We start from the raw sequence: 27,986 nt of genomic DNA, 5'->3' as shown, positions 1-27,986 counted from the left end.
GTCATATGGCGCTCTAAGGAGTATCGGTTATCACCCCTAGGGGTTATCAGTTATCACCCTCTCGGCTCTTTAAACACGACCTCAAGCAGGGCAAATAATGGCTGGGTATGTGATAAGACAATATACACCGACCTCGTCAATTATATGATATCACAGGTACCGGTATACAGTGAGGTAGATAAAGCGAAGTTGAGCGCACCTCGATTTCCCAGAGTGCTTTGCTACTGGTGGCAGATGTGGCAGACTGTCGTCCTGTTGTCCTGAGAAAAACATGCTGCTTCTTCCTGTGGTCATCACAGGTGAGGAACTTCTCCTGTTCTGCATGGAACATCCGCACGACATCACCCTGACAGTAAACAAACAAGAGGCACACACACACACAGAGAGAGAGAGAGAGAGAGAGCAAGGGGTACAGTAGATCAAGTAGAGTATCTAATAGGTGCTGATAAGTTGATTTCATAAGCTTATGTACCCTGATTTATACTTGGTTGCACACAGAGTTGCGCACAAAAACAATCTGGCTTAAACGGTACTAACCCCCTTTAGTATGGTCTCCTTGTTGTCACTCCATTTCATGAACAGAGTGACTTTCCAACTAGTATTGCAATTTACAGAATTCACCTGAAAGACAGAGATGCCGACAGCATTATTTGTCTATCTATACAATAAAATGTGACCAAATCAACAGTTACTGTACAACAGTAAAACCAACCAGGTTGCCCTCCTAATATAGTTATACCGGTAGTTTCTGATCATCGGTAGAGCTTGACATAGGTAGGGGATTTTCTATGGCCTCAGAGCTATAAAGGAAATTTGCCAATGCAATATTTGAGCTTTCTGCATGAGAAATATGACACTGCTGAATAATTTGAATAATTCTCATTTCCTTATCTTTGTAGATGCATGTGTCAGCAAGTCAAGTCTATTTGGCCATTGTTCTCACTACATATAATCCAAATGGGTGTGCAGTACCAACTGGACACTGTGGACAATAAAATATACGTTGATAGCTTAAAATGTAAGGCATTTGACTCCCTCCTCCTCGTTAGGAAAGCTATTATGCTCGCGTCAACATTTTCAAATATAAACATTTCAAAAGGTGCATTTGTTTGGCACAAGATTGAGGACAGAAAAGACAACATACTTCACCGGTATAAACTATAAACAATTGCTGGTAAAAGTCCTATAAGAAAAAAAAAAACTAAAACAGAAGTAGATATTGTACTACTACAAATACTGTAGGTTTGCATTATATACAGATGACTACTTACATGAGGTGTTTACAACTCCAAATAAAGCAACTGCTGCTAATTAAAGCTTCATGCACAGTACCTCATTGCAGCCTGGGTTGTCAACTAGCTGATGACTGCTGGCGTGTAAGGGTTGTCCAGCATTCACAGGGTTAAGAACCACTTTATCCCCAATCACCACCTGAAAAATGAGCCCATAAATCAAACAAACATTACACTGAAATGTGCGTTCACGTTCACGTTCACGTTCACACACACACACACACACACACACACACACACACACACACACACACACACACACACACACACACACACACACACACACACACACACACACACACACACACACACACACACACACACACACACACACACACACACACACACACACACACACACACACACACACACACACACACACACACACACACACACACACACACACAGAGAGAGAGAGTAATATCCTGCAAGACCGTGATACTACATCTATCCACAGGGACTGTTGCCATGAGAAGGACCCAGACAGGAAGTGATACATTACTGCAGTTTCTGTAAGACCAGAACTGAAGTGTCCTTCAAGAAGATAGACGACTTTAAATGCAATCTCAAGGTCTGGCACTAGTCCCATGTGGGTCAGAACATCTTGGGACTTCAAATGACAATAGGCCGTAGAACTTCAGAGACTAGCAACATCGGTTTGAAATGTCAATCAACTTCGGACATGCAGTTTGGTGAATATCATAAAAGCATCTGTTGGATAGATGCTAGCCATCAGACAGGCAGTAGGGGGCATACTGGAGCAGAGATCCTACACTGTATGTGAAGTGGTGAACAGAATTGGAATAAACTGATTAGCTGGCCTTACCAGGTTAGATTTAATAAATTAATCTTCAATAATGCAGACTGCACAACAGGGTAGCATGTTTCTGTTTACTGTAACTTGCATATTGAACCATCAACCATACAAATCTTGCAGTAGCTAGACACCTGGACAAGACTAGAGCTGTGGCCTCTATCTCACCTACGGTATTCCTGCCCAACATTACAGGAATTACAAATTCCTCATTTATCTGAAGGGAATAGCCTGCCTCATGCTGCTGGACAGGTGGCCCTTAGTAACCTTGTTTGGCTTCCAAATGTCAAGGTGACCCGAGTTGTTTCTCTTCACTACTATTGACTTTATCCCCATTATGTTTGGGTTATCTACCCACACTGTCTCCCAGGGAGCGCAGCTTGTAGAAGGGCTGAATGTAGAACCAAGAGCCCTCATTGCCAGCCGAGTCCAAAGTCACCCTCATGGCATTCTTCTCCAGCAGCGCAGGCAGACGCTTGTTCACTGTCAGGTACTTATTGCTTTTTAAGTGCAATATCTGTTCATAAAAACAAATAAAAAGAAACACATTTTTAAATAATGCACACAAACATGACATTCATAATTTTAAATACAATAATACATTCCAATGCTAGAATCTTCAATCAACAGATTTTGTGACTTGTAGCTATGGGGCAGATGGGAGATTGAAAGAATGTCAAAGATGGGCTCAGTAGGCCTCAATGGGACTATGCACCACTTAAAATATCATGGGACTATTGTCTCACAATAGAAATTTTTATCAGATATTATAAAATAAGCTCTTCTCCCTTCAGTGTATGGTACTTACAGTACTTGTTATTATATTACTTGGTCATTTGTTGTCAGTTTTATGTTGTGTGTGTTGTTGTGTTCACGATACATCTATGCTATGTTAAGCTGGCATAATTGTATTGTTTTTGTTTAATGAATAAAAAATAATAACAAAAAGAAAACAGAGGATGCATGCACACTATGCAGTTTACTTGAACCAACACTTCACCAAGTAAGTAGTGGTTTCATCAGGAGTTTTAACCATCTCACACTGGCTCTCATTTGGACCCAGCTCTAAGAATGGACGGTTGGAGCAGACCTTTGCCGACAACAGTACAAGTATTCATGTCAGCTGTGGCAGCAGTGTGGTGAAACCACAAACATGCATTATTAAATTCTCCCAAGGGGCACCCACTGTGTGCTGATAGGGTCACTTCCATGGAGCACCCACACTTCACTGATGGGTGGATTCCATGGAGCACCCACACTGTGCTGATTAGATGTTTCAACTCTTCATTTGCACAACAGCCAGATTCATTCTCTACGTGTGAAATGTCGCCGCCTATTCAATTACTTGAATGATTACTCGCAGTCTTAATAATGTATACACACAGAACCAGTCAACAGTTTGGACAAACCTTCTCATTAGTTTTGTTTACTAAATAATTCCATATGAGCCATTTCATAGTTTTGTCATACACTATTATTATTAAAAAAAAATCACATCTGTGTGAAGTGAGGGGCGCATACTGTACATCATCCTACATCATCTCATTCCGGCCAATCACAATTTGGGTCCTCACTTTTCCATCCTCACTTTTCAGTCTTCACTTTTCTGTCCTCGCGTTTTATCGTCAATATGAACTTTGCTCAACCAATCAAATCATCGCTGTTTGGGGTGATCAGCCAATTAAATCATTGCAATGGGGTACACACAAACACACAAAGCAGGGGCATAGGAAGGGCTAGCTTAAAACAATGATCATGAAAAACCCTTCAGTGAGTCCATGTATCCACATGTTTTGACTGGTACAGTGGTACTATAATTATAGTAATATCCTCTCCATTATCCTCCACGTGGTTGCTCCAACATTACCATAATACAGCAGGCCTGTATGACCATTCTTGGTAAGGATATATTCCATAGTGGCCAGTTGATAATCACATGCCTGTGTGCAAAGCATTCCTGGTCAAATGAGTGGAGAATGATAAGGCTCATCTCGTAAAACAAGTGACTGCATTGTAGAAGCTGTTAGAACCATTATTTAAAGTCTCCCACCGATAGAAGAGATTTATGCCAAGTCATCAAGCACAGTCATGTGACAGGGTCATATTGAACCACGTACAGTAAGCCCTCAACTCTGCTGGCCTATAGTTACAGTACCTGATCATATAGGCTATTCCTCGTCATACCTGAATGACGTTTCCATACTGGATGACTGATCCCAGCAGCTTACGGTTCTCAGACTCGTTCTGCTTCTTCTCCAAATCGGCAGCATGCTGAGAACAGGAGATGGAGACGTTAGAATACAGTGACCCGCGGTTGCCGCCTTTGAGTGGAGCATGCATGGGTCTTCTCTTTTTGTAATGATTTGGTGCCTATGATAACTATTGTCTTCCTTTTTAATATATGTATTTATGTACTGTATGGATGTATTTCCTGAATGGGAGTCTATCAAAATTCGAAAGCCACTTGTCATTATGGTTCATTGTCCTTGTCATATCTTTGTATATTCAATCTTTTTATTTATAATAGTGTTGTTACTGAGCTGTTTTTCTTTTCTTTTCTTTCTTTTCTTTTGTTGTTTGTTATTATGTTCTTGTTGTGTAATGTCTGTTTGTCTTTAAAAAACCAATAAATATACTTTATAAAAAATAAAAGAATACAGTGACCCACCATACTCAAAACCAGCAACATTTCAAGTTGAAATCCCAGACCCGACCCCCACCCCAGCAGCAAGAAAGTATTGCATTTTTTCTCAGATTTTCTTGCACTACAAGCCACGCTACTAACATGATGTAGAAGCTATCGTTGCTCGTGGGCAAGCAGATCAGCGGGACTTGTTGGACCTGCGGTTTTACTCGCCTCAGATTAAATGACATGCTAACTAGCAGAGTTCCCTGCATTTGTTCTGCCCTGGTCAAAGATTTCAATAGTGTTCTATAGAGAATGTCCCCAACCATGGTAAAGCTGCCAATATTACATAATCTGACTCAAATAGATAATAATAATAATAACTAATAATATATTAGTTAGAGTTTATAAGGAAACAGATCTCCTACAGTACATTTCTGATACAGTAGATGCTGTTTTACCAGTAGTGCATTATAAAAATGAAAAGGTAGAGAAACTAAAGTAGAGTTATACAATAGTTTCTCTACCTTTCCATTTCCATTTTTATAATGCTTAATACTGTATAGCACACACTTACATGGAGTTTGTTGAGGAGAACGGCGTCTGTGGTGCTGTTTCCTCCTGGCTTGGCTGCTTTCCAGAACTGCTTCTGTGCAGAGTATCTGTTCATGGGACACAACTTGAAGAGGCAGTCTGGAAGGGGGTGAAAAGAGAAAAGAAAGGAGCCAGAAAGGTGAGCTGCAAAGACCCAATATTTCAAATTGCAGCATTAATTGAGAATGACAGTAATGGTTAGAAATTAGAATTAATGTAATAACCACATGACATTAGATCCGTTTACCTCTAGCAGGCCGGAGGTTATGTTCTCAAACCTGTCTGTTTGTGTGTTGCACGCGGCCAGCAGGCCAAGGATCTCAATACTATAAAAATTCTGAATTGTCGACAAGGCTATACAGTAGAGTGGAACTAGCCAATAAGGTGCATACTGACAGTCTGTCATGGGATCTATTACTAGCCAATTACAGCGCTCCTGTCCTTCCGGCACAAGCTGGTTCCACACTGAAATCTAAACATGTCAAACATGATAATCTGGGGCCTGGGCCGTGGCTCAGTGGTCCAGGCACTTTGGCTGGTGGTCCAGTCTGGCAGTGTGCCGTGGGTTCGACTCCCGATCCCGACGGCCTTTACTGCCGTAATGTCTTCCCCCCCCCCCCCCCCCCCATTTCCTGTCGGCCTACTGTCTGTCCCTCCATGAAATATATAGAATAAAGGCGTAAACCACAAAATCTTGATGCATGTAAAATTATATATTTCACTGAGTTACTCGCTAACTCAGTGTGGTGAAGTAGTGTTGGTCTCATGGTTAAGTTTATTAAGATTGCAGTCTGTCTTTTCCACATAGCACCTACCGCCTACTGATGTAGGCGCTAAAGTGGGTACTGACATAGCGCTCTCTCTCTCTTAGTCATAACAGAGAGAGAGGGAGGAAGGAAAGAGGGAACACAGAGGGAATGACATCATTCAGCAACAACTGTAAACATGCTTTCTTGTTTAGAACCTAGCTCGAGTTATTTCTTTGATGGCATCTTAGGATAGATGTAGATTTATTACAGTGCAGAAACATAATTGCCTTCCTTGATGTATTAATGAGCAATTGAGCATCAACGACCATCACCTGGGCACAGTCACAGACACACAGCTCCCCTCAGCTCCCCTCAGCTCCCCTCTGCAGGCTTCATCAGTTCATGAAGTTCATCAGTTCTGGTATTCCACAGGGCTCGATTCTTGGCCCTCTGCTTTTCTCCTTGTACATACTGCCATTGGGCGAACTCATTACCAATCACGGAGTCAATTTTCATTTCTATGCTGATGATACCCAACTATATCTTTCTGTGGCTCCAGATGTTCCCTGTGCTTTAGACCCGCTGTTGACCTGCCTGTCTAGCATCAAATGTTGGATGAGTGAGAACTTTCCCAAGCTAAATGAGGATAAGACAGAAGTTCTCATAATCGGTTCTAGTGAGCAGAAAGAATCAATAATAAGCAGACTGGGCAACCTAACTGTAGAAACTAACAGTACAGTAAAGAACCTGGGGGTTATTATTGATTCTGAATTGAACTTTAATTCACACATTAATCATGTCACCAAGATTGCCTTTTTTCACCTTAGAAATATTGCACAAATCAGAGCCTATTTGTCCTTGGACGATGCAAAAACGCTAATCCACGCCTTTGTTTTTTCTCGGCTTGATTACTGCAATGCACTTTTTTCAGGACTGCCTAAGAAAACAACTGACAGATTACAACTTGTCCAAAATGCAGCAGCCAGAGTTTTAACTAGAACTAAGATGAGAGAACATATTACTCCAGTTTTGGCATCACTGCACTGGCTTCCGGTTGTTTTTAGGATTGATTTTAAAATTATTTTACTTGTCTATAAAGCTCTCAATGGTCTCGCACCTTCCTACCTACATGACTGCCTGCCTAAATATGTCCCAAACCACCCCCTAAGATCTTCCACCGCCGGCCTGCTCGCTTTGCCCAAAAAAATGGCAACTAAAAAATACGGGGAAGCAGCTTTTTGCTTCTACGGGCCGTCGGCATGGAACAAGCTCCCACTGTACCTTCGCCAGGCAGCCTCTGTAGACATTTTTAAAGCTCAGCTCAAGACCCACTTCTACAACATTGCCTTTAATTGATCTTGTATTTTTTTTTTCATGTCCTCACTGTACTGCATTACTGCTTGTTTTTTAATGTCGTTGCCTTGCTTTTCTTTTATTCTCCATTGTTCTGTAAAGCACTTTGAGCTGCATTTCATGTCATGAAAGGTGCTATACAAATAAAGTTTTATTATTATTATTATATTACTACTGAAAGTGACTGCATGGAGTCTGTCTCATTCCTCTCCAAAAGAACTTGAATATGATGGAATATGATTAAAGCTTACATTTCATATCACACACACCATAATTTACTAGCCCACCTAAATTATATATATATATATATATATATATATATATATATATATACACACACACACACACACACACACACACACACACACACACACACACACACACACACACACACACACAATATGATATATACGATACGACGATAATCGTTGATATATCGATATACGATATATTGTTACATGCCTAGTTCCCACTGTGTATAATCTGGATGGGGAACACTGTAAATCTTGACCCATACCCGTGTCTTCACATGTATGTGGATATCTGCTACCTATGGGGGACCTGATAAGCTACGACAGGAGTAATAAATAGCAGCTGTGCCGTGTTCTGGCAAAAACTGGGCCAACTCCATGGCGTCTAGGGCTTAGCTGTCAGGAGGTGCTGGGGGAGAGAGAGAGATGGAAGGCGGAACTGGAGTAAGAGGAAGAAAGGAGCAGAGGAGGTCAGGGTTCAATGTAGAAAATAGGGCAGTGGGAGAGCAGAAATGCATCCGTGTATTAGAAAACTGGAGCAAGTAATTTGTGGGGATAAGATGAAAGGTTAATGGGAGCATAGAAAGGTAGAGAGATGAAGTGATTTGTTGATGATGAAAAACTTACAAATTAATGTATGAGATCATCTTCAGGTATTTATTCAATGTAACATTAGGGCAAATCCAATAAAGCAAAGCATGCAACCCAGCAGGGCATAGTTCAGGCAGGCTATGCACTGCTGCCCACCGTGTTGAGTGGCCAGATGGGTTGGTCACGCGTATTTTCAGAGCATGTTATGGTCAATTAATCGATTGTGTTTAGGCTTGGAACACAATGGATGTTTTTACAATTATTTGCAATATTCTTTTCAGAAAGATTTTAGAGAAGAAAGAAAATATTTTTTTACTATTGTAGTTTGAAATGTAACTCTTTTTCAAAAGAAAATGGCAGCCTGAATAAATAATAATAATAAGGGCCACGGATGATCTATGGCCCTTATCAATATTATATATTTTAATGTTTACATTGTAATGAGAACCATCCATCCATCCATCTTCAACCGCTTATCCGTAGTCGGGTCGCGGGGGCAACAGCTCCACCAGAGAGCTCCAGACTTCCCTCTCCAGAGCAACATTAGTGACTTCCTCCTGGGGGATCCCGAGACGTTCCAAGGCTAGTGAGTTTCCTCCAACTGCACCTTGGTCTGCCCCGGGGTCTCCTCCCAGTGAGACGTGCCTCGAGGACCTCCCTAGGGAGACGCCCGAGAGGCATCCTAACCAGATGCCCGAACCACCTAAGCTGGCTCCTTTCCAGGCGAAGAAGCAGCGACTATACTTTGAGTCTCTGAGAACATATTGCTTATTTTACTGTCCAATGACATGGGCGAAGTTATTTTGGAACATCTTGCTCTATTAGCATAAGACAACCAATGTAGGCCCACTACATTTCTGGTGGGAAATTGCATATAGTTTCGCCTTTCATTTGAGCTGTCTGGTAGTGTGTTTGTCTGAGTGGCATGGCATACATATTGTACATGCTAGAGGGGAAAAAAACGCCACAATCTACAAACTTGAGCTCGTAGAACAGATGTGCTTAATTAAGAGTCCTCCAATATGATCAGTGCTTTGGAGCTTATGTCATGTAAAAAATAAACATGTTTTCTCTGAGGGTGCCTTTACACCTGGGCACTTAAATTCGATAAAATGAACCCTGGAGCCAGGGCCGGTTCTAGGCATAAGCAATATAAGTGGTCGCTTGGGGCCACAACCACAAAGGGGGCCACATACTAGTATTTGCATTTAAGTTCATAAAGTTAACATATAAATGTATTTGAAATTAAATAATAACGTTAATTTTCAGGATTCCAATTTAGAAATAGCAAAACTATTACTATTACTATTTTGCATAAAATTTTTGAATAGTTAAAATGGCCAGTCTAGAAGCTCACAACGCTAGTTGAACTATTCAAAAATGTTTTCAAAATAATGGCCTATATGTATTATTTACAGTGGAAAATGGTGCAGCAAAAACACTTCTATTCAGAAGGATCTATTTGCTACAAAAGCAAAGGAGGGCACTACTGAGCAAATACATTTGCTGAAAAACGATTTCACCGTTGAGAGAAAGTGTTTCCTTCTTTTTTCTTAAGCTTAGGCAGATACAGGCTTTGAGAAAAACAGCAAAGACCCAGAACCTCCATCTGCTCACTGAGTTTGATCTTGGTGGTGTAACAATATATACTGTAACTATAATAACTCTCCACAATCCTAATCCGTGGAGACCCTTGATCCACAGCCTGGGCGTCCACAATCGGGTACTATACTTGGTCCGACATACCATTGGTCCGATCGACCACCTACCCCAAACCCTCACCCTAACCATAACCGCGAGCACGGGGCAGCACACCTAAACCTAACCCCCAACCCTATCCCGAGTCGGACCAATGCTCCTTCGAACCAATGATATGTCGGACCAAAGTATGCTCCCCTCCACAATCTCCACTTAGAAGCTTGTTCACCTCTGATCAAAGTTAGTAGCCCTTGCATGGAACTAGGTGTGACGGTGCATTCCTTTAAATCCTAGCAAGCTCTTTTTATCGTTATCTAATCACCCATCATGTACGTACATGTACATGATGGTTTTCACTCTTATCTTTCTGTTTCCATTGCCTGACATCACAAATATGCAAGGTCTAAGACTGTCTCTAGGATGTCTCATCAAGATGTCACAAACTATCGAAGCTGACACAACCGTACCAAACCAAATAGTTTTGGTTTGATTGATGGTAAAACTTGATCTCCTCCTGACCTCAAGGCTTACGTCAGTCAGACGGCCCAGATGGGGCAAACCACAACCACATTAGCGGCCGGGGAGGTCTCTGCTTCCTTTCAACCAATGTCACAATCACTTTAACCGCCCTATGGATTTTTGTTTGTTTGTTTTTAGCGAGGGATTTTATTTATCTATTTATTTTTGGGTGCTCAGCCAGCCCCACCCTGCCCGGCCCTTCTGGCAAATGCCAGATTTGGCAGACCGTCCAATCCGTGCCTGCATAGGGCCACTTGACTCGTAGAACCGGCACTGCCTGGAGTGTATAGCGTATTGTGCGTTTGTTTTGCGCTAGTGTGAATGGGGGTCTTGGTTCGCTTCCAAGTACACCAGACAGAGTTCGGTTCAGTTGTAGTGATTATCAAGGTTTTAATGTCATCAAGTCAAATACTTAAAATAGAGGTAGCTCCTTTCCCAGGACACTGTGCGAGCACGGACTGTACCGATACACTTCTACCTTTCAGCGCTAAAGCCACATCGCACACATGTGTATGTTTGCGTGCACACACGCGTGTGCTGTGCACACACACACCACACACACATCACAGGTTTACAGGTGTAAAACCTTGGGTGAAATTGTGTGTGTGTGTGTGTGTGTGTGTGTGTGTGTGTGTGTGTGTGTGTGCGTGTATGTGTGCGTGTGTACACAATCTATTTAGAGAGAGTGCGGGAGCCTTGGAGGGGGTATATAAATAAATACACAACACTTAACACACATATGCAGCATCACACACAGTCAGTGCAATTACCATTTCATCACTAGCCTCTCAGAGATCAGAGAGGAAGGGGCAAGGATTAAAACATGGAGCTAAGGCTCCCTGGAAACACTTTTAAATAGCTTAAGTGGGCTATTAATACTCGACAGGGATCTTAGGACTTAGTCTTCTTGGCACACTTTCTCTCTGTTGATGGAGCTGAACCTGAAAATCTGTTGTTCTGGCTTCAGGCACCTGCAGAAGACGCAGGTTTCAATGTGAAAGCAAAGCAAAGGCTAAAGCCAATTCATACCATCCATCCATACCTGACTAACACAAGACGTGAATAGGTTCTACGTTTTATGTTGCACTGCCAATAACTGAGGGGAAACGGTATTTCATGTTCTTTATGTATGACAAATAAAGTGATTCTGATTCGGAATAAGGGGAGCAGCGTGTCTCAGCAACCCTTTCTCCTTCTGGTCACAGCTACATGTACTGTACTGTACACGCAAGAAGAGACCATCCTGTTTCAATGTGTCTTTGCAATTCATTCCCTACTGTACCAGACAGCGCCACTACAAAGGGTTGAGCCTTAGATCTAAGTTCTCTAAGCTATGGTCAATAGGAATACTTATGTTTCTATTTGTGGTTTAAATGAGTACATTTTTGTAAGCATCTTCAGCAAACATAGCTCATAGTATTAGTCACATTACATGTTTGCCGTCTTTAACAACAAATGGGCAGAGGGGAACAGCTGATTAAAGGCACCGGTATTTGGCTATATCTAAACACAGGTTCATAACTTGTAGATGCGTGTTTGTGGGAGAAATCCCAGGGTACTACGTAGTTCTGCTTGATGTTATTCAGCCTTCCCTGCTAAATATTCGCATCTGCCACTGAAAAACTATAATCGATCGATCACTATTGATAAGTCACACTTTGTTCCGTATTTTGGGTTTGGAGAATTAATATGACAATAGTTTCATGACAATTAAACTAGGGTTGAAGGATACATTTACCAGGTTCCAACTCCAATCATGTATACTGTACACTACATTATTTCATACAATTTTCCAAAGCATACTACTTTTATTATTAACTTTTTTCAAACTTTGGAAATAATTGCCAATTTCAAACTGCAAAACATACATACACATTATGTATGGTTGAAGCATTGCATTGTGATTATGGTATGAATATGACCAAGTACGTTACATTAAGTGTAGTAAGTGCAGTAGTAAGAATGCAGTAATGCAGGTGTAACACCTGCTGCTGTCTTACAACCACCACCGGTGACCGACATTTTGCACATGTAAATAGCTCTACTTCACACCCTCCAGTCCCATAAGGGACCATGTCTCTCCAATGTATCTGAGGAGTCCATCTTCACCATACACTTACAGTAGCTTAGTCCCCAGGTCTGGAGCTTTTCAAATCCATAGAGAGAAGAGCCCCAGGGCTCACTAGGCTTCCAGCCCCCCCTTACCTCAATATACCTGAGGGCCACCCCAGCCCCACTTCACTCCTGCACTGGTCCCCTCCAAATCCAACATCCACCCCTCATGCTCCCCTATACCCGCCCGAGATGCACCCTAGCCCTCCTCCATTCTGCCCAGGGCAGAATTCAAATATTATTATTTTTACAGTTGCGGGTATCCCAACTTTCAGCAGCCGTCAAAGATTTCCCTAGGCTAGGGAACTTGAATTTCAACCTTTCTGAAAAGTGCTAGACTAGCCTGATTATCAGACTGAAGCTTTCAGTTCACTCAGTGGAGTGGGCGGGGTCTATGGGCTTGAACCAGGCTACTACTAGACAGACACCATTACAAACACATTTGTGAAGACATTTCTTTATAAGGAATTTATTTCAAGAATTTCTGATTACTAGATATATCATGCAATGTGGTATGTAAAGTTACTGAACTATCTAAAAGATATGATTGCCTCACAACTCGACTGTGACTTGAGTCTTTGTCTTTCAGCTGCCAACTGCTGTACTGTACATTGATGCCACACAAAGGTTTTGCATACGATTTGCACAGCCCAGTTAGACTCTGACAAGATAATATCCTCTCTTTGCATCATTCAATGGAAACGATGTGCACTATGCCCATATCCATCTCTCTAACTTACCAGGAGAATATACTGTTGTCTGTATTTGGGCCAGCAAGTGAGAGCAATGCCCTTAATTTAATTGAAAATGTCTGGCCTACAGCTTTTGTGTTAATCTGAAGTAAATTACAGTAGGAACAACACACAGTACCTGTATCGCTTACCTCAACTCAGTCAGCTGGACAGGTATATTCACATTAATCAAACATGCTGCACTCACACCATTTGCTATTCCGACATGCTATTCTGTTATTCACCCACACAGACATACAAGTTCATTCTTCAGTCTGAAATTATATTTATATGATTATAAAACATGAACGGCTACACTAAGAAGAACATTTTATTAGTCACTACTCATAACGATACAAGAAGTGATACTGTATGCTATTTTGTGAAGTCAAAGTTGCAAGACGTTTAAGAATAGTATGTGTTTTGTTCTCACAAAATCTCTCACCACTGTCACCAGACACCTGACCTGTCACAGAATTCAGAGCATTTGAATACCTGTACTGGCTGGGGCCATAAGTATGACATGACACGTATGTAGTAGGCTACACAAAATGATGCTAAACATAAATCTATACAAAGATCATTAAACACCACATGCTCAGCAGGTGGTGCAGGCAGGTTTTCAAGGTTTTCAAGGAACAGTGTCACAAGGAATCCAATAAAATGTCATTGCAATGCCAACGTTCCTCGGTGTAAAATGTGTTTATTATGCTCAACAAGAATTTGCCTCAGCCCATATCATTGACCATTATATTTGCATTCAATAGAAATGTATCCTCGTTAGTCGGTTCAATGCACCTTTCCCCTGATAAATCATTAAGAATGAAAGGGGCATTGCCGTCACTGTGGATGTTGGTCACAATGCCACCGACAGCTGTGTGCAGGATACTGCCAGCCATGCACTGGACCAGCAGAGAGAGAGAGAGAGCGCTACAGTCTCCTCTCCTCCTCCGGTGGCTGTGACACCGTGCCTAGCAGGCACCATTCCGTTTGTTGTTTTGCCATTATTTTGAAGTCCCAACCACGTTTGTTTTATTTATCTCCAATGCCCTAGTATAAATAAATTTACTGGAAAAGCCAATTACACCCACTCCCGTTTGATATGCCACTACAAAGGCTGTCAAATAATATTGTTTATCATTTCCTACAGCACCTCCTCAACCCTTTTCATTTCACAGTCAAGTTATTTCTCAATGTTTTCTCAGACATTATTTGACATTTTACCTACACTAATATGTTATACTTGGGAATGTATTGGGTGTATTTGGGAATGTATTGGTATTAATGGCAGTTACCATTACTCATAAGAGTGTGCAGTGCACCCTAGCTGTGCTCAAGCAAGGTCACAGAGGGACAGAAAGATTCCTATATAGTGTCTGAAAAAGTAGAGACACGTCAGAATTCTCCAGGACAGACAACCCCTCTGGCCTGCGCTTCAAGGGGCGCCCCGATCAACAGACTGATATCCCCCAGAGTTACTGTCGAAGTGTCCTTGAGCAAGACACTGAACCCCTAATTGCTCCCGATGTGCTAGTTGGTGCCTTGCATGGTTTCCGCTGCCATCGGTGTATGAATGTGTGTGTGAATGGGTGAATGTAATGCACAATCTCTGTAAAGCGCCTTGGATAAAGGCGCTATATAAATGCACCATTTACCATTTACCATTTACTGATATGATCGAATCTGATTCGTGATGTAACAGGTCGTATTTGCTTTCATTATGTCTTTGCTGTTCATATGCATATCATCACATGACCATTCAATTTGGGATAAGTATCCCGGGCAATCATTAAAATATGTTTATTGGACTATCAGATAACTCTCTCACGGTATTAACGCATCAATACCGTATAGAACAAATAACAACCCAATTAGTTTTTCTACCTCCACGTTTAATTTCATATTTTTAACCCATGCATAATATTTTTGATGGTATAGTGAAAAGCATATCTTTAAGGATATCTAATTACCACTGGTATACCATATTACCATAATACCTTGAATGATACAGGTCAAGATACAGTACTATATATATATATATATATATACATTCAGGCAGCAGAAGTTGGGTGACCAAAGAATAGTTCAAATAGCAGTACATTTTAGATGGTGAACTCAGCAATACTGAGCTAGAGAATTGCAGATTGTTTGATGTGCTGGTGGTGAATGACTATCTCAAAAAGTTTAAAACAGTTGGTTCCTTGTTCAGAGCTCTGATAGTTCTGGAGAGACTCTGTGGTGGCTTTGTGGCAGCATAGGCATTTGCCTGACTGGTAGCTGCACAAGTATGACAGGAATGACAGGAATGTGCTAAATAAAGTACCACAATACCATGGTTAAAAAGGTCAATTTCCAGAAGCAGTTTCAAGTAGATGTAATTGGCATTGAAACTTGGGTCCTTTTGCCCTTTTGGTGTTGGTGCACACCAAAAAAGCTGATCTGCAAAATGCAAACTACAACGACATACGTATACGTATACGTATACGTATACGTATACGTATACTGTACGTCTGCCATTGTTGTGCGACACCAGTACTGGATGAATCAGGCTTTAGAGGCACACCACTAGTCAGGCAAAAAATTGTGCTATTTAAAAACAATAATAATTGAAAATGGGGGAAACCTTATTCCAAAATAAGACCGAAAGAGAGGCACAAAATGGGTTAATGGTGCAAACCTACTTTTCCCCCTCAGGAGAAGTTGTAGTTGTAAATATAGTACCACTGTTCCACAAAAAATGTGACATACTGCCGCATTACAGAATATTACCGTGAACTTTGTACTTGCACTTCCAACTAACTAAAACCCATACACCTCACAAAATGATTAACAATAATTCTCCCAGTGGAAAAGGTCATTATGACATAGCTTTAGCAAAGAGGCTGGTTTGAAGCTTGAAAATGATGTCATGAATGAAGGTCAGCAGCGTGGAAGCTATACAGAGGCTTTAGACTAGAGGCTGTGCTGTTCCTTACACAACTGGAAAGGCTCGCACTCGCGCCAATGGGTCACGAAAATCAGTAGCGCTAATCTTCGGACCTGAAAAAAGTTCTGAAATGAAACCCTTTGTTGTGGCATATGGATTTATGACCACTCTGGGAAATGTATAGCAGCAAGGCCAAATTATTGGCAACTAGAAAAAGTGCACAGGTCTCCAATAGGTCAGTATGTTTGGACAAAATGTAATATAAAAGTAATAAACATGTTTGGGTTTTTTTACAAAAATGGGAGCACTATAATAGGGCAATGTTAAAAGGGTGGCATTGTTCCTCAACATAATGGAAATGTGGCTGAGATAAAATAAAGACCTGCAGTATAGTTCCATAGATCAAATGTAACGTTTTCTCATCTTGGAATTTGATTAACATTGAGAGACAGAATCTTGATCCTTCTTGAATGAGTACACATTGATGCGCCATCCTGTGAGAGGGTAATCTAATAGTCCAATAAACAGGCTGTACACTTACAATTATGGATTCACAAGATCTGGCATTTATTGATTGCCCACAATTATCCCAAATTGAATGGTCATGTGATATACATAGGAACAGCAAAGACATATATGAAAGCAAATACGACCTGTTACATCACGAATTCGGATTCGATCATATCAGTCCACAGATTTGGGGGCCCCGCGAAGCGCAGGCCAGAGAGTTAGTCTGTCCCGGAGAATTCTGACGTGTCCCTCTCTGGCCTGCCAATATATAGCAATCTCTCAGCCCCTGAGTGACCTTGCATGCGCACAGCTCGGCGGCACACTCTGAAAGTAATGGTAACTGCTTGAAGGGTCTACTTTCCCCCACCAACATGGACCCTTCTTCAAATAACAAAACATTGGTCAGGATGAGCCCATCTAGGCAATTGATATTGCAAAACATTATCTGAATTAACATGAAGGAATGATCTTCGATTGCTGCTTAATTGACTGCCCTTGCCAGTGACCTCAACACTTTTGTTGTTGGCGGCAGGGCCATTAGTCTCTTCTGTGCTCTACTGCCTTAATCTATAAATTATTCTGGCAATCCTTTCACTGCTCAACCACAACAGTATCACTCCATCACCCATTCAACCCCTTTCCAATCAAACCTCAGAGGCAAGAACGTGTCCCCCTGACACCATTGTTGTCAACTCATCAGCATGGAGGAGATCACTGAACTGATCTAATCTAGGATATTCAGGCACAGCATTGACAAGTGAAGTCCCATCCGACCATCGGTTGACACTAAAGGTTGCCTGACTGCCCGTGATAAGTAAATAAAACATTTGGGCAAGTGCTTTCAGGTTGAAGTCAGTGCATTCCGTCTTTATTAAATATAATTGCCCTTCTAGTTTTCAAAGTGACTGTCGCCACTCGTTAGTTATCGATTGGATTTACAAGCGTTTGTGTCTGTATGTGTGATGTGTGTGTGTGTGTGTATATATATATATATATATATATATATATATATATATATATATATATAGCCCATTATTCGGATGGGCTCCTCAATGCATGAGGAGTGAGCAGGCCGCTTCTTATCACCTGACAGGGGGGAGTTTCCCCAGTAGGACAAAGCGTGTAGATGTAGATAGAAGGAACACGTTATTCCAACCAGCTCCTTTCCCCTTCATCAGGTGCCCAGGTTAACCAGGGGAGAGGCAGTATAGAGCCCAGGATTATTGCATTTCTAGGGGCCTGGGGAGAACATGCAAACTCTACACATAAAGGCCCTTTCGCCAACCCACCCTAGGGGATGACGTGGAGGAGAGAACAACACACCCCCAGCACCCACAGCGTCCCCGGTGGGAATGGAACCCAGGACCTTCTAGCTGTGAGGCGACAGCGCTACAGACTGCCCCCCAACAAGAATACATTTTACTTATCATTTTACAATGGAGGATTTACTTTTTGGGCTAGTGGACATGGGCAAGTAGAAGATGACCTGTACTTGCCTGACAGGCAAGTGCCCCTGAGAGTCAACTGTCAACCCCTGTAATCATCCTGCTTCAAACATCATCTTTGTAGTCAGCAAGGATATGGTGAGCTGCTTCAATGACTTTACGTCAGAGGTACTGCACCTCAGTCATAATTTTGCATGTGCACCTGGGGTTGCAAACCCTGCCTACACCAGCTCTTGTTCTACAGCATGTCTTTTGATTGTGACCTTGATCTTTGAAACTCAATAATTAATGATATCTTTGGGACATTCACAAATCACAATTCAATCCAATTCTCCAAAACTCTGTACATCTGGTCCCAAAATGGAATAAGTACTTTAGGGGGAAGCCGAAGCCACCAGGTTTCATGAAGATTGACACAAATCATTCCAAGTATTCCTAAGCAAAGTATCAATTAGCAAAGATAGCTAATAAACAAATAAACCACACAAAAACAGACAGGACAGCTTTGAAAACCTTGTACTGCTCTATCTGAAAGTGTCGGAGGTTTTCCAAATGCTATCATGCCATCAACCCAAGGAAAACATTTGTTTAGTTTAGTTGTTTTGTTATCATTGAATTATTCAAAAGGAAGTCAAGGGAATCCATGCACTGATGGCAGAGGTTTGTAATTATTCATTGTCGCAAAACTTTGATACATTCCATTTGCAACACATTTTCTGGAATAACACAGGATGTGATCTTACCTCTGAATTTCTTGGGGGGATTGTTGAGATCGCCTGTGTCTGGTTGCACAACACATCGGTCATCCACAAGCCTGGGAACAGAGCCATTAGAGTTGTCAGCCAATAATCCATGTTATCAGCACTCTGTGACCAGTGCACATACAGTGCACACTAACGTCACCAACCAATCCACACTCATCTCATCATTAATGCCATTCCAACTCTGCCTACTGTAACTGCATGTTGTCCTGGTTTGTTTGTTTTGCTCTCAATTGTTTGTTTCTATTGCAGGCTCTTTTTAATTTATTTTAAATTCCCAATTCTTTATCACACAATTTTTGCAACCCATTTTTCACCCGGCAGTATATAGACCAGGATTACTGCATTTTTTTGTGAGGGCACCTACCCTAGGGGGCACGGGGAGAACATGCAAACTCGGATATGGGAGCTGATGATGCAAAGGAGAGAACACGCCCACAGTGTCCCCGGCGGGAATCAAACGCAGGACCTTCTAGCTGTGAGGCGACAGCACTCAATGCTTTAAAGGCACATCAACAGCATAGCAAGTCAGGGAATCTACTACACCAGCTGTTTCTATACGGAAAAGGGATTCCGAAATCAGGGAAAGGGGGTAATGAACCCAAAAAGTAATACATAAAGGAACAGCAGATCTGTAATTCTGCAACTAACAGTAGCAATATAAACATAATCCGATTTATTTTTAGCTATTTTTGAAAATCTGGAATATTTTTTTTAAATGTAGTATATGGCCTGGTTTTTGCCATAGTTAATTATTTATTTTGATTATTGGTTCTTATTAAGCCATATCACCCTAGACATCTTTCATGTGCAAGGTGTCATCACTATCATTAAGGATGATTGATCACCCGGTATTATTATGACCTCCTCTCCTTTATATTCACACAGATGAAGGATGGACAGCTAAAAAAAATGTAATTTTGTCAATTTGAGGCATATAATGGAACAATAACAAATATGGAGTGCGGTACTGGTCATTGTCAGTCATCTCATTGTATAGGATATTTAAGTTATTTGTCATATCTGCCCTGTTTACAAAGCCTAAAAAGCTAAAAGAAATTTATATTTTATATATAAAGTTCAAATATTCAAAGACATGTTAATCACATTTTTTTTGTACAAAGCCTAGAAAGATTTGAGTAGATCCATTTCTCAAACACACTGACTGCAGCTTTTCAAGGTACCCAAAGTTGCTTAAACTTGCCGTCCTCATTTTAGTGGAGATGAAACAGACAGTAAGTAGCCAATGCCAAGTCAAATACAACACCCCGGCAGGGTTCTTTATTCAGTCTGATCAGCCATTTCTTTTTATAGCTCATGCCGTGTGCACTGTAGTCTAAAAGGCATTGTGAAAAACTCAAGGAGTACCAGCTTGTGCTCTGAGAACACATTATAGCTCCCATTGCCCGTGTTAAGGTCACAGGTTCATTTATCTGACATGAAGAAGAGGAGAGTGTCAACAGATTTCACAGTCTAGGTACACCACAAAATCACTATAAAAATAATAATAGTGTAGTGTTATTATTATGTAACTCTGAACATGTACAAATGGAACCAAATGGACCACTATGGGTACAAATGGAACCAACTAACACTGGGTATTTTACTGTGTAGAAGGGCAAAGCATCACATGAAGCAGACGCAGCTTGCTTTTAGCTCTCATACTGTACACACCATCAATAGAAAGACCCTGAATGTCCTACAGCTGTCTCCTGTGGTCATATCACCGGTGATATCAACGCCTTTATATGATTAGGCTATTTATAGACAGTTTTAAGAGTCAGGCAAGGAAAAGGGGGGGTCCTAGTGGCATTACAAGGCATAACATCACACCGGACGTGCAGTTTGATAAATGAGCACTTAAAATCGTGCACAGACTGCACACACACATTTTGTTGCCATGGCTGGTGACGCACAGCGCGGGATTAGGAAAGACTGAGGTTTTTGTCTGAATGGGTTAAGGGAGGGCTGAATGAGGGCTGAATGATTAGGGTTAATGGGTTCGCCATTATTAATCACAATTAATGTTGATTATGTTTGTGATGTCTTTGTTGCTCGTTATGCTTATCTGCATCATACTGTATCAATGGTCAAATTGTATGTAATGATCTCTGTAATTGTCTCCACCAGGCCGAAGGCATGGGGGGAGAGTATGTTTTGCACTCCGTCCGTGTTTCCTTCCGTCCGTCCGTCCGTCCGTCCTTTCATCCGTCCGTTACCAGCTAATCTCCGGCACCGTTCGCCCGATCCATGCCAAATTTTGCACACAAACTCCCTGGATGCCAACGACGAACCTCTGCCCCAAATATTCCTCAACGGCCTGTTATAGCGCCACCATGAGGCTGATTTAGACTAAACACATTTCTGTAGATTACTCGTACACATTTTATCCAATATCCATACATCACACAATTCGGTATACACTATCTCCATAGTCATTGTGATCAACACGGAGCGGCACCATTTCCCATCTTCCATCCTGATTGGCTAAGATTGGCTTCCAAAGCTAACACGATTCGTCCGTTTCGAAAAAATGCCACAAATCACAAACACAGTGTGCAATTTCCGTGAAATTATACACGCACATTTCCACTAGGCCGAGGACGACATGCCACAAAATGTTCCCCCAAATCAGCCTCACGGTGGCACTATAACAGGCCAATTCCTGTTTTTAGCTATAACTGCATCGATCTGTAGTGTATACAACTTATGTATGCGCACTCCCTAGAGCAGGGGTCTGCAACAGGCGGCTCTAGAGCCGCATGCGGCTCTAGAGCACACCCCTAGTGGCTCCCTGTAGCATTAAAAGTAGCAATACATTATTTTTCATTTATGGTTTCTGTAGGAGGCCAAACGTGACAAGCATTCTTAATATTTATTCTGCACATTTTTACAAAATCGGAAAGCTTAACTAAACTAAAATTTGCGTCATAGCATGCGACACACTCAGTGCCGTGCCAGCCAGGTGTCTATTATAAACAAACCGGTGGGTGTGTGAGGCTGCTGCCTGCTACGCTATGGCTTCTACAGGGAGAGAAATAAAGATAGCCGACGAAAAACAGAGGATTTAACAGTTCGTGGACAGAGGCTTTTGCCTTCACAGCCAATGCAGATTGACTGCCTGTATGTTTAATCTGCAGTGAGAAGCTATCAAACAACAAAAAAAGTAATGTTGAACGACATTTCCAGGGAAAGCATGCTAAATTCTGCTAGTTTCGTTGCAACCCGGGAGATAATAAAGTTTGGCAAGCTGCATTACAATGCGTAATTTTCTTTGCGGCTCCAGATAGATTTTGAATTTATTTTTGGTCGAAAATGGCTCTTTCAACATCTTGGGTTGCCGACCCCTGCCCTAGAGGCTATGGAAAAACATTGTCCCTGCATCCCTCCACATCTGCCGGTTATAGCGCCACCATTAGGCCGAATTCTGTAAAACACATTGCTTATGTTAGTCGCACAGATTTCATCCAAATCTCACGCAAATCGGTCCACATGATCTCTGTAGTCATGTGATCAAGACGAGTCTGTTGGATTTCTCAGATTCTACACTGATTGGCTTACACACTATCTCTATAGTCATGTGTTCAAGACGTATCTGTCCGATATATCATTTTCCATCCTAATTGGCTAACATTGGCTTTCAACGTTTGCAGGATTGGCCCGTTTTGAACAAAAAGCCTCAAATCATCCAATTGCCATCCAAGGCAAGAAGAAATGGCACCCTTTTCACATTGGCCTATTATAGCGCCACCAGGAGGCCACAACCTGACCTGCCCTGGTGGAGACCTGTGCCGATGGGCACTTTATCTAGTTATATTGTGCCTCCGTTAGGATGGATATGGAAAATGGAAATGTGTTGTACATAAATGTTCTAGTTATTTACCATTTTGTATCAGTGAGGAGGGCATCTAGCCTGGCATGGCCAGACGAATATCACTGCATAGATATTAGTCTCCAACATCGGTGTGGAAGATTTATTTCCAAGGGGCGGTTAGAAACAGATTCCAACGTCACAGCAAATATGTGTCACTTTGAATAGTAGGATCCGATTGGTCACCCACAACTCTGGTGTGAGCTAAATGCATTTCAAACTGAGGAGTGCTAGACCGATATCTGCCCATGGCATTATTTTCCTGTGGCAGATCTGTCTGGTTTCCAGGCTAGAGGGCATCAGCTGCCAGATCAGGATTCAGGTTTCATTTTCATTGTGATTATTTTCAGTGACAGAGGTTGGGGGGGATGGGTGTTTGGGTGCATGGCATCTAGTAGTGACTGCCAGCTAATGACGTGGCATGAATCACAATTAAGAGGAAAAATTGTAGGGCTAAAAGGTGAGAGGGAGGAGAGAACAACACAGATGCTATGATCATTTTCACCATGGGAGAAGGAAAAACAAATGGAGTAGAAAATAGAATGGAGGCAGGGGAGAGGAACAGGCTTCTGTGACGTAACAGGATGATATCAGTCCTACCAGACAGGCTGTCACAGCATTGTTCCATTCCATCATGTCTCCTCTTTATGTACAGTATTGTGTGTGTGTGTGTGTGTGTGTGTGTGTGTGTGTGTGTGTGTGTGTGTGTGTGTGTGTGTGTGTGTGTGTGTGTGTGTGTGTGTGTGTGTGTGTGTGTGTGTGTGTGTGTGTGTGTGTGTGTGTGTGCAATTAGTGAGATGGGTAGGAGTAAAGCGTAGTCTATGTGCCAGTTGAGTTGCTTAAACTAGGTTCCAACCTTCTGTCAACCAAAGTCCTATTCATGAAGAATAGTAAAGGGTAACACTCATATCTACATTGTTTATATTTACTCTTTCATCTAGATTTGTATTTTCACATTAATCCAAGCTATTAATCCAGTAAACTTAATCTCACTCTTTTTACAAATCCCATCCTATTCATTTGTCTGGCTCATATCAACCATGTTAATTATCATTTCATGGGCTACCTGTTTTTTTTAATCTACTACTGTGTGCCCCACAAGGGAGGGGGGTAGTTGTCAGCAGTGGGTGGCAATTAGCTCTTCACTAAATCCCACGATGTCCAATGCCAATCCAAATAGTTTAGCAACGGTTGCTATGCAGGTCAAGCTTTCTTCGCTGCTAATGTGCCTATTGGACAAGGATGGGTTGGGGAGGGACTTAGTGAAGGGATAATTATGTTAACTCTTGAACTGTGGGTTTCCTGGACACAAGGGATGCGCCATGACGCTCATGGGTGGCAAACCTTGCACCGGACGTTTGATGAAATACATGGCAGTGAATGGAGCCAGCTGGACCAGCTCTTGAACAAACACTATTTATGAACGATTGCGACCTTTGTCATATAATCGATTCAGGAATATAAAAGACATATCACAGGTTGTTTTCTAATAACTTGCTTTTCGATGTGCACAGTATTTTATTGAGGCGTCCATAAAACAGCGGCAGGTATCGTTTCAGTCTCTGAGGTATTACTTGGCACGTTCAAAAACGTACTTTGTGCTCTTTGGATACCTCTATAAAATTACACAGTGTACACAACGAAAAGCAACACATTAGGCAATGATGTTCTCTTTTACTTTCCAGAGCGATTATTTTAAAATGGTCAATCATTCAGAAAGAATGTTTGTTCATATGCATGTCCACTCTGCTCCATTGACTCCAATGTATTCCACCAGAGTTTCGGCAGAATCTGACGTCTGGAATTGCAGGGTAGAGAAAATGATGTTGGCGGTGGCGATCCTTCCTTTAATTTGTTCCTAGGATTCCTGACACAACTCCCTGTACAGGCCCTGCCCATTTCTGCCTCACTATAGAGTGTGTGTAGAATGTGACTAATTGTTGCAGATACATGATCCCCACACCACCACCACCAGTTAACCTGCAATTAGACCCGTAGGTGGGGCCTATTTCTTACAAAAATGCCACGTAACATTCAGCACACCTCCAAAATCGTTTTCACTTGACAGATGGTGACAGATGGTGTAATTTTTCACGTTTTGTGGCATAAGGAGTGCCACCACGACTGACACAGCCCATAGGCAACCCGGCCTGGAAGAAATGTACTACTCAGAGGAGAGCACTTTTCTAGTTTTATCTCCATTTGCTCCGTCAGCTCTCCACAAAACCAGTGCCAGGAAGCGATTTTGGACTCATTGCAGTCCCAACACAGAAATGGGCAGACTTACCCTAAAGTGCTGATAAATCCACTAGTGGAGCCCTCAGCATACAAGGAACATATGTCCCCTATATGGAGGAAACTGGACATGGAAACCGACATGGTTCTTCACCGTTGGCTGCACCTGCAAATGAAGTGTGCCACAAAATGTTTAGTGGGATAAAACAAATCAATTCACAAATATGAGTCATATTAATTTCACTTTACAAACAGGCTACACAGTAACCACAGATGCAACAGGAAGTCAACAGATGATGATATAGTCTATATGTATGAATCCATATGATGTGGTCTATATTACAGACCACATTATATGGATTTGTATTCATACACTACCACAGCTATTCCAGTCTGTGTACACCGCACCTGGCAAGCAAGCAATTACCTACTGTACATGAAGTTAGCAATTTGCATAACATTTGTGTACATTTTCCAGCACACAGAAACTGCTAGCTGATTTGAATGACAGTGGTTCCAAATGTATCAATGGTTAATCATTGTTTTGAAGCCTTGTAAAGTTTGTCTATATATCTTTTTTTTTCCTGGTGCCTAAGCATAAGGATGAATGTACTTGAGCATCACCTGCTGAACACAGACGTAACCTTTTGCACCTTTTGTTATTCATCTACATTGACATTTTATGCTGTATGAACATCTGAAAGAATATACAGTAGAGGCACACACACAGACACACACACACACACACACACACACACACACACACACAAACACACGGGGATAGTATGCAATATTATAAAAGTTATTGAGGTCAAGCATCTTATACATTTAGTCCACTTATGAGCTGTACATGCATCCATAAACAGAGAAGCCAGGCAGTCAGTTTAGTTAAAGCAATTTAAAGACTACGCAGAACGTCAACCTAAAAGACAGTGCATTCAATAATGAATTACTCTACTGTGTCCTAAAGTAGCTGTGGCGAATTTACAACGTGCTGTTGTTGACATTCTGTTGGCAGGCAGATGCTGACTAACGTACGTTCATTGTCCCGCTCACAAAACAAAACTGACAGCTATTCATTCGCCTTCCTTTCTATAAGATGCCACCTATACAGCAAAACACCCAGCAACAACCAGCGTGTGGGTTAACAACGTTAGGCTACTTCCTTGACAGTGATGCTCTTCAATGACACACTATAGATGAAAATGCCCTACAGTCGCTCTGGGGGAAAGCACGATTATAGATTTACCTGGCAAAAAGAAGAATTGAGATCAAAGGAAACGGTATCAACCAACGTTAGGTTCCACAACGCTATCCTTGGTTAAATCCATGGTAGTGAAACTCCTGGTAGAGTAGCTTAAACGGTGTTAACATCTGACAGCTTGAACGTGTCCTCCCCGGGCGGGTCTACATTATCCGTTTCTTCTTACCTCCTCCTCCACATGCTCATTGGAGGAACGCCCCTTTCACTAGGATTTATACTGCAGCAGAGGTATCTGGGAAATTGTGTTTTTCATGATACAGATGCCAGATGAATAGAAAATATAATATAATAGAATAAAATATGCATCCACATAACATTGTATGGCTAATCTAGATCTAGATAGGTTTATGTTTTGCCAATATAGCTATACTTTATGCTGTGTACGTGTTTTGTGATAGGCTAACAATGATCACATCCTGCTGCGCATCATAAGCATGTTACTCACTGGATAATCAAATGTACATGTGAGGGAGGGGACTCAGGGGAGTTTCCTGTTTTGAGACCAAAGCTGTTTTATTCATTCATTCAACAGCCACAGTCACACATACACAGTATCAGCTTGCCCGGGTTATTGTGCTGACCGCTTCAACTTGTTGATCAGCATGTTGCTACCCATAGGCGGGGCTATTGAGTGTGTTAAATAGGCTCTATCTCCCTCCCTCCCTCCCTCCCTCTCCCTAGCTCTTCCTCCCACCCATACAGAATAGATGATACAGGCATGATCTGTCCAGACCTTGGTCCAGACAACCAGACAACCAGACAGACAGACAGACAGACAGACAACTTCAACTCAATAAAATAGATAGAACACCTCTCCATCTCTCTTTCTCCCTCCTCTCTCCCTCTCCCTCGCTGAACGAGCTCTAGTCTGCCAACTGACATTAGATGTCAAAACCAGAGGTTCAGACAGTATACAGTACTCTCAGCCTTTAAAGACAGGGTCCATTCTGCATACTTGTGCACATCAGTGAGATGAGAGAAAGCCAGCAATTGTGAGGGTGTGCTGCTGTCATAAACATAATGATTAGTGAACATTGGCAGTCAGGTTCCTGGGTTCAGCTTGGGGAGACATCAATGCAGTCTGGAACCTAGTCTGTCTGCCTGGAGAATTACTTGGCATTCTGAACATTGTCATTCATATCCATTATAGTACTGGACAGATATTTGTTTAACAGCAGAAACATTACATGTCTTTTGGAGAATCCAACAAACTAACCAACCATGCTTTAAGGAAAAGCAACTTGTCATGGGACCCTGGCGAGGCTTGTAGTCGAAACGCATTGGTCCATTTTAATGATCTTTGCCGTGCCATACAAATAAAGGCTTTTTGTTTTCACTTGACTGGAACAGAATGCCTTGGACCCCTCTTTTATCTTTCCATGTTTGAACCCTCACCAACGAGCACCTGTCTTCAGTAATCAGTTCACAACTACAGGACCACGGCAGCACTTCTTTCCTCTATTCAACAATTGTCTGGTATGACGTCTCTTCACATTTTGGCTTATAACTGTGGAACCGTAAGTCGAATAATAACTCGTTTCCCATAACTCTCCATTTAGGCCAGGTCCATTTCCGCACGACACCATTTTGTTTTCTTCAAAGCACACCTTTTGCTACTACAGATTTCGTCCAAACCTCACACAA

General features: G+C 41.8%; 1 protein-coding gene across 8 annotated transcripts in view; it reads right to left on the bottom strand.

Moving 5' to 3' along the window:
- Nucleotides 1–26,451, bottom strand: part of itpr1b (inositol 1,4,5-trisphosphate receptor, type 1b) — a 125,339-nt gene extending 98,888 nt beyond the window's left edge. For 7 of the 8 annotated variants that reach the window (XR_014569598.1, XM_083770683.1, XM_083770684.1 and 4 more), the window contains exons 1-9: nt 26,328–26,451; nt 25,131–25,244; nt 18,955–19,025; nt 5,310–5,425; nt 4,291–4,377; nt 2,465–2,623; nt 1,333–1,431; nt 538–621; nt 200–346 (exon numbers count right to left, since the gene is read on the bottom strand). Coding sequence is in view for 7 of the 8 variants with exons in the window: in XM_083770683.1 (XP_083626809.1) it covers nt 200–346; nt 538–621; nt 1,333–1,431; nt 2,465–2,623; nt 4,291–4,377; nt 5,310–5,425; nt 18,955–19,025; nt 25,131–25,222 (855 nt within the window). In the remaining variant the exon portion in view is untranslated. Of the gene's footprint in view, nt 1–199; nt 347–537; nt 622–1,332; nt 1,432–2,460; nt 2,624–4,290; nt 4,378–5,309; nt 5,426–18,954; nt 19,026–25,130; nt 25,245–26,327 lie in introns of those variants that run through there. The other variant, XM_083770689.1, reaches the window with a different exon arrangement.
- Nucleotides 26,452–27,986: the final 1,535 nt, after the last annotated feature.

The sequence above is a fragment of the Protomyctophum parallelum genome (assembly GCF_964188405.1).
Source record: "Protomyctophum parallelum genome assembly, chromosome: 8".
Taxonomy (NCBI): Eukaryota; Metazoa; Chordata; class Actinopteri; order Myctophiformes; family Myctophidae; genus Protomyctophum; species Protomyctophum parallelum.
This window is presented reverse-complemented; position numbering and strand designations above follow the sequence as displayed.